Source organism: Capra hircus, chromosome 26 (assembly GCF_001704415.2).
Source record: "Capra hircus breed San Clemente chromosome 26, ASM170441v1, whole genome shotgun sequence".
Lineage (NCBI taxonomy): Eukaryota > Metazoa > Chordata > Mammalia > Artiodactyla > Bovidae > Capra > Capra hircus.
The window spans coordinates 9,070,134-9,089,567 of record NC_030833.1 but is presented as its reverse complement, the minus strand read 5'-3'; the positions used below and the strand labels follow the sequence as shown (position 1 = coordinate 9,089,567).

At 44.6% G+C, this 19,434-nt stretch overlaps 2 protein-coding genes across 3 annotated transcripts; both read left to right on the top strand.

Annotated features, from left to right (window-relative positions):
- On the top strand, positions 677 to 3,663 carry HMX2 (H6 family homeobox 2). Its single transcript, XM_018041733.1, has 2 exons — positions 677 to 996; positions 1,941 to 3,663. The coding sequence occupies exons 1-2, from the start codon at positions 729 to 731 to the stop codon at positions 2,495 to 2,497; spliced, it is 825 nt and encodes a 274-aa protein (XP_017897222.1). The 5' UTR covers positions 677 to 728; the 3' UTR covers positions 2,498 to 3,663.
- On the top strand, positions 6,911 to 19,187 carry BUB3 (BUB3, mitotic checkpoint protein). 2 transcript variants are annotated; one of them, XM_018041574.1, is made up of 8 exons: positions 6,911 to 7,015; positions 7,544 to 7,738; positions 9,110 to 9,179; positions 11,132 to 11,283; positions 13,777 to 13,935; positions 15,660 to 15,837; positions 16,211 to 16,427; positions 18,664 to 19,187. In XM_018041574.1, exons 2-8 carry the CDS (start codon positions 7,544 to 7,546, stop codon positions 18,671 to 18,673), a joined length of 981 nt encoding a protein of 326 aa, XP_017897063.1. In that variant the 5' UTR covers positions 6,911 to 7,015; the 3' UTR covers positions 18,674 to 19,187. The 2 variants fall into 2 exon arrangements, with proteins under 2 accessions (XP_017897063.1, XP_017897062.1); XM_018041573.1 differs by having other exon boundaries at positions 17,419 to 18,996.

The window sequence follows — 19,434 nt, the reverse complement described above, 5'->3', positions numbered from 1 at the left end:
TGGGCACGCTCCTAAATCCCACGACCCCCAACCTCCCCCGCGGGGCGCAGAGGCCTGCCAGCTCTACCTGGCTGCTCAGGAGAGAAGGGATGAGAGGTTGGGGAGGGTCATGGCGCAGCCTGTGAGCCTTTTGAGGGTGTGAGGACCTGTCGCCTAAAGGAGGCGTGGGGCCACTCCAGTTCTGAGCCCCGAGCTGCCCCTGTCTCTCAACAGGGCCGGGGTCTGAGCCATCAGAGATGCCACAGAGGCTAAGAACCTAGCTGTCATCCATCCTGCTTTTGGTCCAGGCTGGTTGGACACAGCAGCTGCCCACTGGGCTCTTCGCGAGCTGGGGAGAGAACAGGGGCTGTGAGAGCCCGGCCTGCGCTTTTTGAAAATTTCCGGGGCCGCTCGGCGGCGCTGCGATTGGCCGCGTCCGAGTAACCTCTATGCAAATGAGGCCGCGCCACCTCCGCGCCGCCGGGGACCCGGCGAGCTGGCGGGCAAGGAAGGGGCATTCGCGCCGGGGCTGGGCGGGCGCACCTGAAGCCGGGCGGGCAGGGACCCCAGCGCAGCTGTCGGGTGCCCGCATTTCCCCCGCGCGGAGGGGACGCCTCGCCAGCTTCGCCGCCCCCTCCCCCTAACTCCCCTCCCCGCCCCTCCCCCCCGCCTGCCTGCTTGCACCACCTTCCACCCAGATCATTTCTAAAGGGAGTTCTTGGTTTCCTCCGATTTCTTATGAACCCAGGATGGGCAGCAAGGAAGATGCGGGCAAGGGGTGTCCGGCGGCCGGCGGCGTCTCCAGCTTCACCATTCAGTCCATCCTGGGCGGGGGCCCCTCGGAGGCGCCAAGGGAGCCGGCCGGCTGGCCGGCCAGGAAGCGCAGCCTGTCCGTGTCCTCGGAGGAGGAGGAGCCGGACGACGGCTGGAAGGCACCCGCCTGCTTCTGCCCAGACCCGCACGGCCCCAAGGAGCCCGGCTCCAAGCACCACCCCCCCATCCCCTTTCCTTGCCTGGGTAAGGATCGCAAGCCGCCGGGTTCGGCCTAGAGCAAGCTCTAGGGGAGGGAAACTGCCGGGGCTCTCGCGTCCGGCCCCCCGCCCCCGGCCAGAGCCACGGCCGCGCGGGGTCCGGGGCCGAGGGTGGGGTTGGGGGGAGAGGCGTGCTCCGCGCTGACTCCTCCGCCCCGCGGGCGCTCGGGAAGAAACCGGGAACACAGATGCCGCGCGGCGCGGTTTGGGGAAGGTTGGGTTGAAGGGAGTGTGTTTGCGGGTTTGGCACAGGGCCGGCCGCTCTCGAGGCTCTGCAATACCCCCTTTGCACATCGGATACTTTCTGCACACGAGGTCTGGAAGTCGGATCTGAGCGGTCCGTCCGTCCGTCTCTACGGCAATCTCTTTCTGCGTCCTTTTCTTCTCTCCCTTCCCCTCTCTTCGACCTCTGCCTCTCTCTCTCTCCCCTCCTCCTCCTCAGGATGATTAGCACTCCAAGATGATTGACAATGGTGCCTTTCAGAGATGGTTCCTCTTTACAACATTTGACCAAGGGGAGCCTCGTGTCAGCCCTTAGCTTGATTTCTGAACAAACGGCCTGTGAAACGATGCCACCCTATAAAGCTCAGGGAACTCTTCCAGCTCAGTTACTACAAGGCAAAATCATCTTTCAAAAAGATGCTAATGTTCCCCCTCCAGACCTCCTCCCCCTGTTGCCACACGTCCTTTCAGGAAGCTGGGAGCGCAGAGACCCCAGGCTCCAAGTAGTTGGGTCCCTCTCCTGTTGCTTTTCAAAAGCCAGGTGCCGCTTTTTGGGTTTCAGCGAGAGGTAGAGAAGAGTAGGGGCTGAGATCCAGGAACATGGGAACCACGGCTGCAGGCGCCAGCCAAGCCCCTGGTCCTGGCAGGAGCTGGGGGTCCATGAGGCTCCCCAATTCCATGGCTCTCTTATCTGTTCTCACTCCCCAGGTACTCCCAAGGGCAGCGGAGGCGCGGGGCCGGCGAGCTCGGAGCGCAAGCCTTTCCTTTCTTCTTCGCACCCGGACTTTAAGGAAGAGAAAGACAGGCTCTTGCCCGCGGGCTCGCCGTCGCCGGGGCCCGAGCGGCCGCGGGACAGCGGCGGCGCCGAGCGGCAGGCGGGCGCGGCCAAGAAGAAGACGCGCACGGTCTTCTCGCGCAGCCAGGTGTACCAGCTCGAATCCACCTTCGACATGAAGCGCTACCTGAGCAGTTCGGAGCGCGCCTGCCTCGCCTCCAGCCTGCAGCTCACCGAGACCCAGGTCAAGACTTGGTTCCAGAACCGCCGCAACAAGTGGAAGCGGCAGCTCTCCGCCGAGCTGGAGGCGGCCAACATGGCGCACGCGTCGGCGCAGACTCTGGTGGGCATGCCGCTGGTGTTCCGGGACAGCTCGCTGCTGCGCGTGCCAGTGCCGCGCTCGCTCGCCTTCCCCGCGCCGCTCTACTACCCGGGCAGCAACCTCTCCGCCTTACCTCTCTACAACCTCTACAACAAGCTCGACTACTGAGAGCGGCCCGCCGGCCCCGCGCCGCGCGCCCTCCCGCCCGCTCCCAGCTTGGCTGGCGCGGGCTGCCCCCGCCCCCCAACTCCGGAGCAGGCGGCGCGTTTCCAGAAATATTACGAAATACACCATGTGTATTCATTATCTCTTATTTATGGCTTCTGCCCTACTTTGGTTTGATTGTTTCTGGTATTTATCGGCATCCCTCCAGTCAGATCATTTGCTCTCTACCCGCCTCCAACCCCCAAACAAACCAATACGTTTTGAAAATCATTTAGGAGGGGACGTTCTAGGGTGGTGGTCGGACAGGGAGTTTCGGTCAGATCGACACTGGACGGTAGGACCAAAAAAAAAAAAAAATCAGAAAAATAAAAACACCAAACCAGATACATTCCTCTCCCCGTAAATATACCTGTATATGTGTACACGCACACACGGCCGGCCAAGCCAGTCCTTGGGGGCTTTGAACAATGATCTCAACGCCTCTTTTCATTTCCCTTGTCCCGAGGATGGATAGGGGAGAAAGGGGGATAGATTTCAGATCTGTAAATATTTTTAAAAAGAAAAAATAAACATTTTAAGCATCGTTGCTAACTTTGGTGCAATTGATTGGCTGGCGTGCTAATGCGCAGGTTCTTGTCGCTTTTCCACGGAACTGGTTGCAGGCGTGCGTCAGAGGAGGTCTGGATCTCCCCACCTGGAAGGTGGGGCGGAGGTCAGAAGTTAAAGGTCGGGCGCCGCCGAGATGGCACGTGGGCTGGAGGCGCACCCCATTCCACTAGCGGGTGCCCTAGTCTCCGCGCGGGCGGAGACTCAGCCCGGCCGGAATCCAACTCCCGGGGCGCTGAGAGGGATAGATGCGGGACTGCAGTTGCCAAAGCAGTTGCCTTGTGGAACGAGCTTCTTTCCAGCCCTGGGAGCGGCTTGGGGTTGGCGGCAGCACAGGGCCGTGCGACGTGGTCCATTCAGTGACAGGAGCCTCCCCTCCGAGGGCACAGGGCAGGTGGGGCGGCCCTGCCTGGATCTGGTGTCGAGCCCGGTTTGCTCGTCCCCCCAGCCTGGCGCGACAAGACTTACAGCCGCTCACAGTTCCCAAGCCGGTGGCAGGGTTGCGCGTCTGGCGCGGCGCAGGAACAGGGCGCAGAGAGGCGGCCCTTCGGCCAAGGAGGGAATCCAGGCCCAAGACCCGGCAAAGAAAGCTCGGGAGGCGAAGGCTCCTCCCCACAGTTTTTGTTGTTGTTGTTGTTCGTGGTTTCGCATGGAGCGTGGCTAAGAGGCCCGGTGTCGGGCAGGCACGTGGCAGCTGGCACTGAATGGAACCTTGATGCGCTGTCTGCGCGCCCACGGATTTCGGCTCCCCAACACCTGCTGCCGCACCCTGGCTTGGGAAGGCGCGGCATCAAGAGAACAGAGGCGCGCGAGTGTTATGCAAATCGCTGGCTTTCAGTGTTAGACCGCAGCCACCTGTTCCTCGTAAAACGTCGAGAAAAAAAAAAAAAAAGCCTGAGTTTTGAGGAGGCTGACCGTTCAGTGTCACGTGAGTCGAGCTCCCGGGTTCTCCGGCCCGAGCTACTCCTTAGCCGCTGCTAAGGTGCGGGGAGTCGCAGCGCAGAGGCCGGATCTCATCCTCTAGAAAGAAAATCTCGACTTGATGGACCGGTCTTTTGGAGTCAACAGACATGGAAATTATCTGCATTTTGTGAAAGTATGCAGGATATCTGTAACCCGTCTATGTGACCCACAGTATCATGTCTAAAATACCTGATGTCTTATTCATATTTGAGGTTTCTATTTTTTTCTTCTCACGTTAAATTTCTTGAAATTTACAATTTCAAGATGACACCTGAAGGATGCTACCCAAGAACCCATGTGCCAAAGTTGTTAGGTCAATTGCATTTATTTAATTCCAGCTGAGTTCAATATTTACTGAGCCCTGGTAAACAGGGCTGGGAACTATGCTAGATATCGCCAGTCAGAGAGAGAAAACTAACACTGCATCTTTCTTCTGATATTTTTGGTACACATATTTCAGTGACCTTCTCTCCTTCCAGATAACCGGCTTTAAATTTTTCTTTTCCTCTCAAGTTGCTCTTTGAATATTCTATGCAGATTTAACGAAATTGCCTTCAAGGAACTATTTGTAAAGAAATATTTCATCCATATCATTTTGGTTGGCACTTCGATAGATTGTTTTTTAAAAAGAGATGATGGTTTTACCAGTATTAGATCACTATATCTTTCTTGGGCTTACTTCTTTTATAGGAAGTGGTTTTGTGTAGACAGTTAACAGCAAAGTGGTTTTTGCCCTTAGGATTTTAGGGATGATCCTTTTCGTTTGTCATATAGTGGATACATCACTTTTTTACTAATCCAAAAATTAGGAGTCAAAGGTGATCCAACAGTGTGATTAGTTTCTAGGAATACCTCTTTCTTATAGGTAACTAAGTACACACACACACACACACACACACACAGAGAAACACACACAGCTTTGCATTTGGATTTAAGATGTTGTTCAAGACTCCATTGTGGCCAGATTTCCGATCTCAAGACTATCAATTCATTTGAATAATCAGCAAAATCATCAGCCTCCTTTCAGGCTCTAAACTGGATTTAAAAGATTGACGTTTCTTAAAACTCAAATCGAGTCCGGCTGCAACTGTCTGTCCAGAGGGACCTGAATCATACACACACTGGATAATGAAATACACTTAGATTTTATTAGTGGATAATTCATGCTCAGAATCTTGAACACTAGTAGAATTAAATAAACAACTGGGAGAGGGAACCAAATAAAATTATTTGGAGATAAAATTATTTAGCCAAAATTAGAATGGAGGTAAGGCACTGCACTTTAAAATTCTTAACCTAGCCATTAAGTTGTTGAAAGAGGAGAGAGAGAAAAACAAGTATGAGGACTGGTGAGGGTGCTGGGAAAGATTGAGGCAGGAGGAGAAGGGGACGTCAGAGGATAATATGGTTGGATGGCATCACCAGCTCAATGAACATGAGTTTGAGCAAGCTCCTGGAGTTGGTGATGGACAGGGAAGCCTGGCGGGCTGCAGTTCATGGGGCTGCAAAGAGTTGGACACGACTGAGCGACTGAATTGAGAGAGGGGAAGAATCTGTATTTTGGCAGGAATACCATCAGTACACTGGGCAGAAGAGTGGTGGTTGTATGTTTACTGTATCACGATTCACAAAAAGAAGTGCACTTGAGTCAGTGTATATGAACGCATAAGGACCAACAACACCTTTTCTCTATTGAGTTGCCTTAGAAATTAAACACTTTAACCTCAACAATTTTCTCCCACTTCATACAATTGTATAATAAAGTAAGGTTTTTTCCCCCACAATACAAAAGGCAGTGAAAAAGATGGTATAGCACAGATTAAATTGAAACATTTCAGCATGCTTTTGATATTCAATAGTAACTGAGTCACAGCATTCTAGTTATTAAATATTGCTTTTCTTTCATGGAGACCAAAGCATTTCTCATTACAGAAGCAACCTTCTTGATTCTCCTATTTCTGGAGGATTCTAGAAACAGAAAATAGAGCAGAGCCTGTAAGTCTAGAGTGCTGTTGGGGTGTGAGAGAGTGGAATAGAGAGAAGCTTGTGGTTGTCATTTTAAGGTCTTACTTGGACATATGTCTGTAAGAGGCTTTTGAGCTTTAACACTTAAGAGTAATTATTTGTTTCCCAGTCTGTCCAACCTTCTGGAAAAACAGTTCCTCCAGAGTAAGAACTGATCTGATCAATGCTTTTCCTCACTCTTCTCACTAGGCCTGGCACGAACTGGGTGCTCAATAAATGTTTGCAGAAAGATGGAATGAAGAGATAAAGCAGAGTATAAATAAGGATTAGTTTCTCTGAAGTCAGAAGATCTTCGACAATGGGAAATGTGAGCACCTGCTTCATAGGTGGAAAGTCCAGGAAAATGAGAAAAAAGTGGGGCAAAACATGCGTCAGAGCAAATATTTTCTTCTCCACTTTTGGTTAACTTCACCGGATATGTACGTCCAGTGGAAGGGAGACTAATTCAGTCCTATAAAAGTACAGACCAAAATGGAGTTCTTGTGTCCGAGACATGGGGAGGGCTCCAAGAGTCAAAAGGAAAGAGCATCTTTCCCGCCTACTATTGAGAGGACAGGACAAGCGTTGGCCACAAGGACTACATTTCCCAGTATGCCCCACACGAACTCTGGGAGTTGTAGTTTTCACGCGTCCAGCACTGGCGGGCCGCCTCAGCCTCGTGGCGGAAAGCAGTCACGTGATCGGAAAGGCTGCCGTTTCCCTTTGTGCCGGAACAGGTTGACTGGGTCGCCCGAGCCCGGGGCCTTGGGATGGACCAATCGGCTGCCTTAGAAGGAGACGTTGGCGTTTGAAATGAGCCAATGAGAGGCTTTGGCTGGAGCTTTGTCTCCGCCTACTTCGCTCGACGCGCGAGAGCGCCGAGGGAAGCTAGGCGGCGGCGAGTGGCGGCGGGCGCGGTGGCTGAATTGCTTCTGAAGGGAGCCCGAGGTAGCGGGGCGAGGTGGCCGAGCGCAGGCACGGGCTTTCCGGGGATGTCCCCGGGGTTCCCGAGCCGGCGGAGCAGTCCGCTGGGAACCGGGTTCACTTCCACGGCTTTTCCTTTTTATTTTAGGAGCACGCGGGGCGGGAGTGGGGAGAGGCTGGCGTGCAGAAGCCCGCAGCGGGGGAGGGTGTGGACCCGGCGGGCCAGGCTGGAGTTAGGGGTGTGGCAGTGCGGGCCCAGCCGGTAGGGAAGCTCAGGAGGGGCGGCGGGGAGGGGGGTCGATGAGGCCGGACCGGCGAGGGCGCGGCGGCCCTGCGCAGGCGCAGATGGCACGTTGCCGGCCTTCCCCTCGGTCCCGGTCCCCCAGAGACACCCCCACCCCACCTACTCGGCAGCCCTTCTGCGAATCGAGCCGCCCGACCCCGGCCCCTTGGGGGACCCGCCCCACCCCCGTACTGCCCGGCCCTTTCTGCTAGTCGAGCCTCGCGACCCCGGCCTCTTGGGGAGACTCTCACCAGGCCCTTGTTCCCTAGATGACCGGTTCTAACGAGTTCAAGCTGAACCAGCCCCCCGAGGACGGCATCTCCTCGGTGAAGTTCAGCCCCAACACATCCCAGTTCCTGCTGGTCTCCTCCTGGGACACGTCCGTGCGCCTCTACGATGTGCCGGCCAACTCCATGCGTCTCAAGTACCAGCACACCGGCGCCGTCCTGGACTGCGCCTTCTACGTAGGTGTTCTCCGTGTCAGCTCCTGCACCCTTTTGAGTTTTATGGTGTCCCTCGTGATCAGCGTCCCTTTTGCAGTGTTGGGCGAAGGCTCTTGTCTGTAGGGTTATTTGGACAGCACCCCTCTCTTTCCCCTCCCCTCCCACCCCCACCCCCACCCCCACCCCCACCCCACCCCCACCCTTAACCTTGAGGTTCCGGTGCTGCTTTGTTCTGCGTTTTGGCCCTGGGGACTTGACAGACGTCAGGAACTGGGTCTCCCCTTAAGCTTTTGATGGAGTTAACACTGAATTTTTCTGGACAGAATATATGTGAAACTAACAGCAAGACTGTAAAATTTGGCCGTCTTACTTATTAAGAGGTTTGTTTGCTAGTAAATGGGATTACATATTGGCTCTCAGCCAGTGTGGTGAACAGTTCTTCTTAATTTGTGTGCGTAGTAGTTTGGGTGACTACTTAGTTTGCTCAGTTTTTTTGCACTGTTTTTTGTTTATTTACAATGAGTGAGCCCAGGGTACTTCATTCTGAACATAAACTGAGGAGTTGGCTGGTAGAGGAATTTTTCAACGCTTTTTTTTTTTTCATTTAAAAATTATTAAACCTAAAAGAGTCAACTTTACAAGTAATCGAAGGATGCTGTTTAAAACCACAGATACTGTTTACTCCTAATAAACTCATTGCAATATAAGAAATTATAAGTAATGCTGAGCAGGATGTGGCAAGGCAAGTGGCTCTTTATATGGATGGGAAAGTAGATGGAGAGGATGTTTCTAGAATGGAATTTGCCAGGAAGAAGCACGAATCTTATAAATGTCCATACCCTAATTTCCCTTAATCTTGCTCCTAGAAAACACTACTAAAAATGCTTATTATGTGGTTTTTTATTGAAATAAAAATGTGAGAAAAATTGTTTGACAATAAGGACATAAGAAAATTGGAAGTTCACTTAAAGTATGGATTATCATGAAATCGCTACTGATAATATTTCTGTGGATTGATTAATGACATGGGCTATATTCCTGAAACTAAAAAGTGTCCAGAGTTTGATTTCACACTTTATTTTTAAATTATATCTGTTTTTATAAGAAGATTAGAAGAGACATGGTAAAGTGTTGGCAGTAGTTATCTCTAGGTGATTGGGCTACAGGAAACATTTTCCTTGTTAGTATTTTCCAAATTCCATAACCTGTTACACATGCGTGCTCAGTCATGTCCACCTCTGCTACTCATGGACTGCCAGCTCTCCAGACTTCTCTGTCCATAGAATTTTCCAGGCAAGAATACTGGAGTGGGTTGCCATTTCCTACTCCAAGGTTAAACACTTTTTTTAAAGCTCTGTAAGTTTTGAATGACTTGAAACTTTTACTTTGTAGGATCCAACACATGCCTGGAGTGGGGGATTAGACCATCAATTGAAAATGCATGATTTGAACACCGATCAAGGTAACAGAGCCTCATTTTTACCAGTTTATTGTTTTCTTAGCTAGTGCTTACTCACAAATCTTTATTTAAGAAGAGTAGTTCCTGAATTGCTTAGTTCCTGAGTTGCTTAGATAAAAGTAAAAATGGCTTGAATTTAGGACTTTTTTGTTTAAATGATAACCATTAAGTTAGAATCACAAAATATAATGTATGTATTTTAACAGTGTAACTCATTGTGATCTCCATCCACAGTGTTTACATGAAGTGGCACTTAAGTATTTGACCTTTACCCTGCCCTCAGAAGGGAACTGGATCTTGCAGTGTTCTGCCTTGCAGTAGAATTTTTCTAGGATAATGTTGATGTTTCAGAGTTCCCTTTTCAGAAACTACTACTATAGTTCAGACTGAAGGAAGACAGGGTTTTAAAAATCTAACATTATAAAATAGTCAGTCCTGTCTGGGTACCATAGTAACCCAGCTTGTATAATTGCTTAGCATAGAACATTATTCAGTTACATTTATTGAATGAAGGACAGGGTTACACGTTTTCTTTTAGTTAATTTCTAAGCAATGAAATGAATTACCCACATTTTTATCGTGCTTGGAAGTAGAATAGAGATTGGAATGGAAGTCAAATACACAGAGCTCTCTAGTAAAGGTTTTTATGTTGTACATGCATGTATTAGACATAGATGTACTTGAAGAACATAGCAAGGCACAGAGATAGGACTTAATGAGGATGAGTTGGACAGTGAGAGAATGGATGGAGGATGGGCACTATATTTTATCCAGAAAGAAAAGAAGGATCCAATCAGAAGAGGCTTTTATGTGAAAGCTGTTTTGTCGTGTAACTCACAGCTGCAGATGTTTGGTTTTGTTTGCTAGCAGTTTTTTCTAATTAGGAAGTTAGCTTGCAGGTTTAGGTTCTATTTGTTTGAAAACTCAAGAAAACACCAAAAAGCAAACAAAGATTTTTAATGCTGGGGACCATAATTAAAGGAATTAGCTGCTTATTCTTAGGAGATCTTTGCTGAATTTTATGAGATACTTTTCTTTCTTGTTTAAATGGAGTGTTTTTAAACAGGTAGTTTTCCTCTTTGAGGATCAGAACCACATACTCTTTGTATTTGTTGTTACCTTAGCATGTGGTATAGATTCTGGCACATAGTAGACAGTAGATGTTAGTTGAATGAATGAATGAGATAATGTGAAAAGTTGAAATTGAAAGGGAAGAAATTGTGTATTAGAAATTTGATGAGCTTCCCTGGTGGTCTAGTGGCTAAGACTCCATGCTCCTAATGCAGGGGGCCTGGGTTCAATCCCTGGTCAGGAAACTAGATCTCACATCCACAACTAAGAGTTTGAATGCCGCAACTAAGACCTAGCATAGCCAGATAAATAATAAAGAAGGAAAGAAGTATAACCACCATGAAAACCAGGTGGTTATTAATCCTGAGCCTCCCTGCCTTCCTCATCCCCAGCTTTCAGATAATCCTGTTACCGCTTAAATTCGTTTCTTTGAAACATCAGCTTAATGTGATAAGTTTTATCCAGATCCCTTGGACCAGAGTTCTCCACTCAAGTGTTCATTCAACAGGTATATCTTGAACACTTAGCATGTATCAGAACATGCACTAGATACAGTCAGAACTATAGAGTTGAAACAAGGTTCCTGATTTGAAAGAATCTAGAATCAACTGACGAAAATAACGGATACACCATCATTTTAATGTAGTCTGAAACTCAAGGTAGCCTTTCATGTTACTGTGCCAGTGAATCAAGCTATGCACTGGAAGATGGACAGAGGTCAATGAATGACTTTGTAGTCCTGGAGTTTTTCTGTGTATAGATACTTCTGTTGAGTGAGTGGAAGTGGATTCATTACAGTAGAATGAATGTTTCTTTTTGTTGTTCACCTGAGAAATCTTTAGTAAAGCTAGGTGTTGGTTGTTGGTTTATTTTTATTCCTACAGAAAATCTTGTTGGAACCCATGATGCCCCTATCAGATGTGTTGAATACTGTCCCGAAGTGAATGTGATGGTTACTGGAAGCTGGGATCAGACGGTTAAATTGTGGGATCCCAGAACCCCTTGTAATGCTGGGACCTTCTCTCAGCCTGAAAAGGTAGGCTTTTTATGTTCATGACAGGAATTATGGTTCTTGGGGTGATTTGACTTGATAAATGATGAAGATAATGTTGAATTTAGAGGTTAAGAGTTGATGGGTCTGTTTTACAAACCCAACTAAATATGTAAAGGAAAACTAATCATACTTTGGCCAGCTTTTTCCTGTCAGTTGTCACATTTGTACTGGATAGCACGAGTGATAAACCCACTTCCATGTATTGTAATGCTTTAGATCCTAGGGCTGAGAAGCAACTTTTCAGAGAAGTCATTTAGCAAAGACTGAAATTGAGTTTGACTTCCCCAAGCAGGAAGTGGGATGGAGCATCACTCATTTTCACTATGGCCTGAGCTTTCTCTTTAGTTGACTGTGAGGGGGTGAAATGGGTTATCATTTAAAGTTTAGTGAAAAAGATGTCCTTTATTCCCTGGCTTTTATAATTTATTTATTTTTAATACTGACAGAGGTAGTTGAAGGAAGCTTCTTAAAACTGAAATGTTGTGTATTATTGTAACCTTTTGATCTGTACAATGAAAGTGTAATTGAGCATTCTTGCTGTATCCTCATCAGACTTTATCAGGTGGTAGTTAATTTTAAAGATTGATTGTTTTAGCAGTTTAAAGGTATCCTTCACTTGAGTCTATTTCCTCAGTGTAAATATACTATTCAGTTCCTGTTAGCTGTCATTATATACTGTAGTGCATCCAAAGAGCCATTATTTTTGTCACATCACAGTCGAATCTACTCCTGGCAAGACCTTTGTTCAGAATAAAATAATTGCATTGTTTCTAGTTTTGATTTATGGTTGTATGTAACATGTTAAGAGCTGTGATAAATTGCTGACAGAATATCATATAATGGACAGCCACACTGAATCAAGCTGCTTATTGGTTCAGCAAGGTTCATTATGTCACTTTTTTTAATACGGTCTTTGATAAATGTATATACCTAGTCAGTAGCATGACAGTGTTTTTACTTGATTTACGATCAGTGGGGATAGAAAGCACTGTTAGAAGCTTGTGTGTCACCTGGATAGTAAGGATTTAAGATAAAATTCCCGTTCTGATTGTAGTGTTACAAATTGATCTTTTTCTGGATTCTTTGTTTTTTTGAATTCGGTGTTTCATGTGTCTTAGCTTAGCTAATTTCTGTTTTTCTGCAAATGTTTTTTGAATAAACAACAGTAAATCTTACTATATCTCATTGAAATACACTTGTATTAAATCTACTGTTTTGAGTCTTTTAAATTCTGTGTTTTTTCCCTTGGTCAAATTAGTTGTTGAATTTTAAGGCTAGATTGTAGAAATTATCAGGTTATTATGTTATTAAGCCCAGTCCCCCCGCCCTCCCTGGGAGGCGGTGGTGGGGGGGACGCTTACGTTGTTAATACGTTAGTGATAACTAACCGTAAGCTTTAATTACTGAATGTTAAAGAGATGTCTTAGCATGTAATGAGGCCTCTTCATTTTTTATAGTGATTTTTCAGGTTTTAAAGTATTAGATTAAATTAGTTGCTTATTAATTGAAAGTAATGATCAGAACACAGTTATATACCTGAAGTCTAGGTTTTTAAAAAATGATTTAACATGATCAGGAAAGTACATTTTATTACTATTTTCATGAATTAGCTATCTCTGTTTGGTCTCCAGATAATGTATTTGAAAGTAAGTCACCTTAAAGGCAGGAAATTTTGTGATTTATTATAAGGAGATAATTTGTGAAAGTTGTTTTACTATTGAAGAAAAGGAATTTTGAGGGGGGGAAAAAACCAGTTGTTTTTAGGGGATAAATGCTTTTAAAATTTTCCGTAAACATAACTCTGTCTTGAGTGTTTAGTGTGACATCAAAGTGTAAAAATTTGCTTTGTCATATGCCAGACCACTGACCTTGTCTTTTAATTTTGAGTTTGTATGCCACCAAAAGCAAGTAAGCAGGTAATTAATGTTAACTCTCTCACTCTTCCTGGAAAGGCTTATTTATTAAGTGTGACAGGTGGGAAAATCAAAGCGTTGCAACGTGAAATCTCTAAAAGGTGGTCATAGAAAAATAACTTTGAAAATGATTGTCTTATGAAAAGCCAGAAGCCCATTGAAAGGTATCTTGAGCTGTTTTTATGGTTTTACTATCTATTGTCTCCTTTTTGAGTATCTTTTACACTTTTATATTGTGACTAAATGAAACAAGAGGGCTATAAAATTATTTACTAATTTAGTTTGTTTTAGTAAGAAAGAGAATCGTCTTCAGAGATACTTTTGGAGAGTTAACTAGAATGTGCATTATTACGATACGTGGTTAAGCATTAATATCTTGGGTGTATTATTTTGTGCCAGTTACTTGGTTTGTGTAACTGAAGTATTTAAAATTTTGGTACCTGTGTTTGAGAACCTATCAGCTAACTTTTTTTTAATGGTTTTATGATCCGTGGACTTTATTTTGGAGCAAAATGCCATTTGCCCGCATGCATTTTTAGCAAGTTTTGGTCTTTTTTGAAAGGTGTATACCCTGTCGGTGTCGGGAGACCGGCTGATCGTGGGCACTGCAGGCCGCAGAGTGCTGGTGTGGGACTTGCGGAACATGGGCTACGTGCAGCAGCGCCGCGAGTCCAGCCTCAAGTACCAGACGCGCTGCATCCGAGCATTCCCCAACAAGCAGGTACTGACCTTGCCTCCGCCGCCCGCTGTGGGAATTTGAAAATAGTAGAATCCTTTATGATAATGATTTGGTCACTGCGTTTTACGCATTGCTTGCTTTCTTTCTCTCTTTTTTTTGTTTTTTTTTTTGGAGTGGTGATTGGAATTTCTGTTAGGTGTATTTTCAGTAGCCTTTTGTTAAAAGCTAGTGTGTTAACTCAATTTTAGAGAAGGCTTTGATGTTCACAGAGGGTAAGTAATCTTCCAGTGGTTTTCTGATTCCTTGGTGCTCCTCCTCCAGGAAGCTTGACAGGCATACAGTAATCAAAGAGAGTTTTGCAGGTATTTTAATTTACAAACCAGCGAATTCAAGTTTAAATCTGAAAATTTAGAGTTACGAAATTTGTTGTTTTCTTTTTTTCCCTTTTTTTTTCCTTCTTGTTTCCCTCTTTTGTACCCTAATACTAATAGAGGTTTTTAGCTAGTCTGAGAGCAGAACCTACGTTTTCTTTTTTTTAAAAGGAATGCCTCCAAGGTTAGAGGGGAGCTGTGCCTCATATAGTGACTAACTCTTGATGAGCAGTGTGGGTCACCTTCCATCATCATTACTAGATGAGGTGACACTTCACTAATGCTCCCCTGCCCCCAGTCCTGACAGTTCGAAGGGAAGTTGGTGGTGGGGTCATTTGCTCGGGGAATTTTATAAGAGGAAAGTCATTAAAAACAGCAGATATCTTTGGAATCTTACGGCTGTCCTTTAGTGGTTGTGGAGCTCAAAAGAATTAGGTCTGTTATTCTGTTCTCTTAGCTCTTTATTTCAAAAGGCTAGTACCTCAAATGGTGATCACAGTTCTTCTCAGGATATTGTAAGTTTCCATTGGAATTGAAGTTATGAAAAACCTTAAATGCATGGTCCAAATATGCTTGCATTTATGAATATTATGTTTTATATCCAAAATTTTTTGTCGGAGTGTATCTGTAGTTTATAATGGAAGCTTTTTAACTAAAAGTAACATTTTACTAATTCTTTTTTCATTACCAGTGTTAATAGTTTTTTAGAAATAAATCTTTTTCATATCTTGAAAAATTAAAGAAGTAAAATATAGATTTCATACTATCTTCCTCTCTTATCTTCTCTGACATACTGTTTCACAGCAAGGTGTGGAGAGGTTTGAAATTATAGAGCACTTTTGAACCTTGCTGAAAATCTGTGTTGTTTGGGTATAAACTTGACTTGTTGTAGTTAAAAGCAAGAGGCAGGATGACAGATGGAAGGCTGGTTTTCCAGTTGGTCTGGATTATTGATACACCCTCAGTGAAGAAGATACAGTTCTTCTTAGAGCTGTTAGAAGTGAGGAGGCATCAAGCCAAGAAAAATATATTCCAAGTGATGGAATGAATTTGAGTCCCCTTCTGGACAGGACAACAAATAAATTATATTGAAATAATTTAAAAATTCCTGTGAGGTTTGACAGAATACCTAGATGTTTTTGATTGCAGTGTGCAGAGTACTGGTAAAGTAAGTGATGGTGGCCTTTTTTGTTTGCTTTTTATAACAGGTATAAGTGTTAAACTTTTGGAGTGATCTTAACTAAGTCCTGCTTAAACATTTGCTTAAAATACAGCCATATTCTCTTTTCGTTTTAAACATAATTACCTTTCTTTAGTGTGGGTTGAATTTGGGAGTATATGCCTTGTTTTGGAATCTGGATTCACTAGTTTTGTCTTCTGATCTCCTCTTGTCAGGGTTATGTATTAAGTTCTATTGAAGGTCGAGTGGCAGTTGAGTACTTGGACCCAAGCCCCGAGGTGCAGAAGAAGAAGTATGCCTTCAAGTGTCACAGACTGAAAGAAAACAATATTGAGCAGATTTACCCAGTCAACGCCATTTCCTTTCACAACATCCACAATACTTTTGCCACAGGTAGAGTATGGCATGTTCACTTCTTTCTGCTTGTTAATACACTTTTGCTGTTAATGGAATGCTGCATATTTGTATTTGGGCAGGGGTGGTTTTTTTTTTTTGGTCATTCTGTGTTGCATGTGGGATCCTAGTTCCCTGACCAAGGATTGAACGTGCGATCCCTGCATTCGAAGCATGGCATATTAACCACTGGACCACCTGGGCAGTGGGCAGAGTTCTTAAAAATTGTGCTTGGTTTTTTATGATATTTAAAGCGGAAAAAAATCTAATATCATATTCCCTGGGGAAAATGCAACTTCTGTGATCTTAAAAATTGTCAAGATAATGGCTGTTTTATATCTGCTTTCAAGAACTATTTTGAAATCACTTGCAGGTGGTTCTGATGGATTTGTAAATATTTGGGATCCATTTAACAAAAAGCGACTGTGCCAGTTCCATCGGTACCCCACCAGCATCGCCTCACTCGCCTTCAGTAATGATGGGACCACGCTTGCAATAGCATCATCGTATATGTATGAAATGGATGACACGGAACATCCCGAAGATGGTATCTTCATTCGCCAAGTGACAGATGCAGAAACAAAACCCAAGTGAGTATGCTTCACCTGTATTTGAGCCTTTTCTTACATTCAACCCAGGATTTATTAATTTTTCTAAATTCATGAATAGCATTGTTGATGCCTGCTCGATATTACAGCTGACTCTAGGGCTGGAGTTGATTTTATCTTGTTCTCCCAAGCTTTCAATATCCGTAGGTTGATAGACGTCTGATGGATAAAATTGTGCCTAGTTGTTTTGTAGAGAAGAATGTCAAACTCTCATTCTTCTTGAATAGGCACTATTATTTGAATCTCTGGAGTTATTGCTAGCTCATTGCTTCAAAATTAAGTTGAGGAATTCAAGAATAATTTATTTTAGCAAATTCTATTTAAGATATTTAAGAATTTGAACTGCCAAAAATCTTTCCTCTCCACAGAGGTTGTTTCTGTAATATTTACACAGAATGAAATGACCTTCAGGTCTTACTGGAAATTCAGAGTAATATGGGCTTGCCTGGAATACTAGATTTCCTTACTTTTGAAATTTCTGGAGATGTCTTTGGCTCTTGGGTGTAACTGTTGACAGGGAAGAACCGTTTACATTTTCTTGGTACGTAGGGCAGAGCTTTTTACTTAGGTACCTGTACCAGACTCGAGGGAAACCTGGTACCTGGACACTTGTTTGACCATAAAATACCAGCCCCCAAGTGTCTCTGTCCCACTCCTTGTCCCTCTCTCCTCAGGCCCTGGAAGGAAGTCCTCAGTAAATGTTTATGGAATAACTGTTCCCAGGATTCCTGTACTCTTCTGAATTAGAATGGCATAGAGGGCCCTTGCTAAGTTGCTTGAGTCCCTGAGAGAGGGCAGAGTGTGAAATGCTCCGTACCGTGTGTGCCTTCACAGGTGGACCTTTAGAAAAGGCGTAGCATGTGAAGCCTGTTGGATAAAGGGCTGGGTTTGCATTTGATCTCTCACTTTTGTGTCTCTTGTCCTGGCCGGCCATTTTGATCTCATGCTGTTCTTTTTTCTTTTGAACTTGTAGGTCACCATGTACTTGACAAGATTTCATTTACTTAAGTGCCATGTTGATGATAATAAAACAATTCGTACTCCCCAATGGTGGATATATTACTATTAACAAAGAAGCCAGGGAACATTTTTTACTTTTAATATTATAAGAACCTGAAAATATTGGAAAAGAGGTTTTTTTTTATTGTTTGTTTTTTTTTTTAAATACTTTAGCGCATGAGATGGTTTGATGGTTTTTCTGCATTTAAAGGTATTTGGGCAAACAGAAGGGGAGGGCAGCAACAGCACTTCTGAGAGTCAGTTTTGACCTTGATTTTTGTTTCCACTGCGGAAATAAATGTTTGTAAATAAATGTAGGTAATAAAGCCCCCTTTGCGTTCTTTCTGGGCCTTAAATGGTAGAGAAGAAGGCTCTTGAGCCATTTGTTTCTCTTGCTGGTTATAGTTGCTAATTCTAAAGCTGCTTCAGACTGCCTCATGAGGAGGTTAATCTACAATTAAACAATATTTCCTCTCGGCCGTCCATTATTTTCTGAAGCAGATGGGTCATCATTTCCTGGGCTGTGAAACAAAGCGAGGTTAAGGTTAGACTCTGGGGAATCAGCTCGTTTTCAATCTTATTAGGGTGCAGGAGGAAAACTAATAAGAAAACCTCCTAACATCATTTTGTGACTGTAAACAATTATTTATTAGCAAACAATTGATCCCAGAAGGGCAAATTGTTTGAGTCAGTAATGAGCTGAGAAAAGACAGAGCATATCTGTGTATTTGGAAAAATAATTGTAACGTAATTGCAGTACATTTAGACAGGCATCTATTTGGACCTGTTTCTATCTCTAAATGAATTTTTGGAAACATTAATGAGGTTTACATATTTCTCTGACATTTATATAGTTCTCATGTCCATTTCAGTTGCCCAGCCGCTGGTGATTAAGGTTAAAAAGAAAAAAATTATAGTGAGAATGAGATTCATTTCAATGTAATGCCCTAAAGCAGAACATGAACTTAGCTTGGCCTATTCTAGGTAGTTCCAAATAGTATTTTTGTTGTCACACTTTTTGTTTTTTTATTTATATTATTTGAAAATGTATGTATCTGAATGGTACTTGGATCCTTCACTGAAATTTGTGTTATCCATGATGTATTTTAAAAATTTTCTTTTGCTACAGAGAGAGGTCTTATTTTTATTTGTAAGTATTTTAGTGAAAACTTAGTGTACATCTGAACCCATCTTTTGAAATGTATTTTCTTCATTGCAGGTCCACCTAACCATCTCGTGAAAGTGGTTTCTCTATGGAAAGCTTTGTTTTGCTTCCTACCAATACATGATTGTCCCTTAAGGGATGCGTTTTAGTCATTGTGGACACATTATTTAGTATGTGAATTTCTCTGTTCTCTTGTTGGTGTGCCCTTTCCTCCTGACTGTAGGATGAGGAGTCTTTGTGTCCTTGTGCAGTAGTCTGAAGAATTGTTTTTCCCTCAGCAAGCCCAGTTGCTGTGTATGAGCAGCTTGAGCTCTTTCTGTAAAATAACCTAAACCTGTTATTTCCATGCTGTCTAATAAATCAGAGATTCAAAACCCTTAAATGTTGGATGTTTTTAAATGTTGGTAATTAATGTAATTTACTTCGTAAAAGCCTTCTGTAAAGCAAACCTCCCTTCATCAGGGGTCCTGGTGGGGATGACATTGTACCTTTCGGTCCACACTGCCTTGTTTAATTATGTCTATTCGGATGTACTTTGGGGATTCAGTCTTGAATAAAGTGATCTGTTGGAGTTCTGCCATTTCCCTTGTGCCCTCTTGCTGGATCAGCAGGGCCCTCGAGCCAGCTGTGCGGCTTCACAGGACGGGCACAGCCTGCAGGCAGCTGCCAGGCTCCTTCTGGCCCGACTCCGGGAGTGCCAGGGCCGCCAGGGCCCTGCGGCTCCCAGCCCCAGTGCTGATGCCATCAGTGGGCGCACTCGCAGCCAAACGACAGACCCGTCTGTACTTATCCATCAAATGCTAAATCAAAGGGAAGCCCTTGGGA

Coding starts and splice junctions, on each gene's coding strand:
- HMX2 (XM_018041733.1), top strand. CDS start 729: ATGGGCAGCAAGGAAGATGCGGGCAAGGGGTGTCCGGCGGCCGGCGGC. Junction 997..1,940: donor CATCCCCTTTCCTTGCCTGG/GTAAGGATCGCA, acceptor CTCACTCCCCAG/GTACTCCCAAGGGCAGCGGA.
- BUB3 (XM_018041573.1), top strand. CDS start 7,544: ATGACCGGTTCTAACGAGTTCAAGCTGAACCAGCCCCCCGAGGACGGC. Junction 11,284..13,776: donor CCTTCTCTCAGCCTGAAAAG/GTAGGCTTTTTA, acceptor CTTTTTTGAAAG/GTGTATACCCTGTCGGTGTC. Junction 13,936..15,659: donor GAGCATTCCCCAACAAGCAG/GTACTGACCTTG, acceptor TCCTCTTGTCAG/GGTTATGTATTAAGTTCTAT.